This window comes from Propithecus coquereli, unplaced genomic scaffold (assembly GCF_000956105.1).
Source record: "Propithecus coquereli isolate 6110/MARCELLA unplaced genomic scaffold, Pcoq_1.0 Scaffold59, whole genome shotgun sequence".
Classification (NCBI taxonomy): Eukaryota; Metazoa; Chordata; class Mammalia; order Primates; family Indriidae; genus Propithecus; species Propithecus coquereli.
In genome coordinates, this window is record NW_012151840.1 from 186,841 (window position 1) to 189,215 (window position 2,375).

The following is a 2,375-nucleotide window of genomic DNA, read 5'->3' on the forward strand; positions in this document are numbered from 1 at the left end:
TACGTGCAGGCCCCACATTGTATATTGGGAGGGGGAGTGATGGGTGCAGCAGAGGAGGGAGAGGGAGACAAAGGGAGACAGGAAACAAAGTCAGGAAGGTTAGATGATGCTCAGAGCTTATAGACTGTCTTTCCCTTTGGATGATAGTTGGAGCCCCCAGGCAAATTATTAGCTCAGAACAATGAACTCACATTCAAAGTGAAATTGACTCGCAAAGGCCTGCACTTCCCTGGCAAAGTACAACTGGAGCAGCACCTGCAAGTTCTTCATCTCCTCTTTGCTGCAGTCTCCCTGGGACCATGACCTCAGAAAGAGGATGGTGCCCACGATACCATCCCAGGAGTGAGTCTGCAGCTTGCCCAGTGAGCCTAAGCCCTGGGTATGCGCCCAGCTGTTGTTGGCAAAGGAGGAGACCTGGAGCATGCAGAAGGAGAGGGGCTCTCCTGCTGCTGGACGATGGGATCCTAGAGCCTGGGGAGCTGAGAGAGAAGGGAATGGCAAGTGGAGAGAATGCAAAGGGATGGGAGATAAGATACCACAGGAAGAAGAGGAGCCCAGAGAGGAGAGGAAGGATGGAGATAGTTACATGTATTCCAGTACCACGTTTTCCCTCGACCAAATTCCTATCCCCAAAATCAAAGACAGAAACTGAAACTAGATGAGAATTCTGGGCCTGGAAGTAGCCTGGAAGGCAGATGCCAGGGGCACCCTAGAGCAGCACTGCTCTCTTTCTGAGGTACTCCCCAGGGCTTCCTCTCCACCCTCCTGTGCCCTACTCTAGGTATCCTCCCACCTAAGCTCTTCCTATCCACTGTGCTCTCCCCAGGGCAGCAAAGTTCCCTGAAGAGGAGGAGGAGCAGGAGCAGGAGCAGCACTGGAGCTCTGTTAGGGGAATGGTGTCTTGCCAGGACACCTTCCCTAGGAACTCAGACATCAGCACCCCTCCCCACACCCTCTCCCACTGTCTGCCCACTTCCCTTGCCACACAGGCAGACAAACCTCTCCCTCTGCCCACTTCCCTACAAGATAATCCCCACTGCCTCCCTTGCCCACAGCCTCCCACGGAGTCTCTCAGTTCCCCTTCATCTCTCCCACCATCTGGCTTCCAGGTTTTCTCCCTGCTCTTATCTACATCCTCCCAACCTCCTCTATTGCACTAAGTGCTGTAAAAGGAGTCCTGGCTTAGAACAAAGTCTGTGTTCTGGCCAAAATATGTAGTAGCTTTTGGCCTTGAAGAAATCAAATCCACACTTTGGTGGTCAATGTTCTTATTTGTGAGAAGTGATGGAAGTGACTTGGTGGTACCCACTCACCTGTCCACCAGTCTCCTTGCTCCTGTCTCTCTTTGGCCTTCCCCTCTACCTATCTGCCACCACGCCTCCTTTCTCCTTCTTCTTGGTCTTCCCTGCTTTAGTTGACTGACCCGGCATTTTTGCCTCTGTGTCTACTTTTGCTCTTCTCGCATGCCCTGCCTGTTCTACCTGTGCCCTCAATCTCTCCTCTGTTTCGTCACTCTGCTCTTCTCAAATCATTATCAGAAGATACTAGGCATCACGAGTGCAGCTAAAGAAATGCCCTTTTGCTCAGTTTCCTCAGCCAAACCACCTGTCACTGCAGATATGGTCCATGAGTGGACTTGCCATGGAGGTGGAAAGCTGGAGGGCAGGTAGATTTCACCCATGTTGTATGGACTGGTCTTCAGGGAGTACACAGGAGCCTTGGATCCCCACCCAATGACATGAGCATGTATAGAAGCCTGTGGGCCAGCTTCACCTTGGGAAGGAAGAGAGCAAGGGCAGCCATGAAGGTTCCCCATTACACTTCCTGGCCTGGAAGCACAGGTATTGAGTCTTTATTGTTGTTCCTTTTTTATGGACATTTGTCGTGATAGCCTGAAGGTGGTTGAAATACCATTCCTTTGTTTGACTTTCATGTATTTACTCAAATGACATGTACTCAGAGGCTATCTAGTTTCAAAAAATTACCAGACACTAAGAAAACATAACACAAAATCCAACCCAGTCCTCTACTTTTCTTTTAGAAAAGACTTACAGAAGAGTGGTCAGAATTATTGAAAAAGATCCAAACCCAGTATCATCTTAGTATTATTTATAAATTCAAGGGTTAAAGAAAGATCTTATAAAGTTTCGGACAAAAAAATAGTGGCTATGTACAAAGAAGAGGATGGCACTGGCTTCGGATGCCTCAAGTGTGATGCAGTGGAAAAATATTGCAGAATTTTGAGGTAAGGTCAGTGATCCTAAATTCTTTACTCAGGTAAATTATTGTGCTCCTAGAAGGGAAAAATTAATCCATATCTCAATATTCAACAACTCAAAAAAATATTCCATATAACAACAAACCAAAAATTAATT

General features: G+C 47.9%; 1 protein-coding gene across 1 annotated transcript in view; it reads right to left on the minus strand.

Moving 5' to 3' along the window:
• Window positions 1–1,430, minus strand: part of LOC105821715 (T-cell surface glycoprotein CD1e, membrane-associated-like) — a 48,400-nt gene extending 46,970 nt beyond the window's left edge. The window contains 3 exon segments of the mRNA XM_012658482.1: window positions 220–471; window positions 813–882; window positions 1,363–1,430. Coding sequence (XP_012513936.1) covers window positions 220–471; window positions 813–882; window positions 1,363–1,430 — 390 coding nt within the window.
• Between the last annotated feature and the right edge of the window lie 945 nt (window positions 1,431–2,375).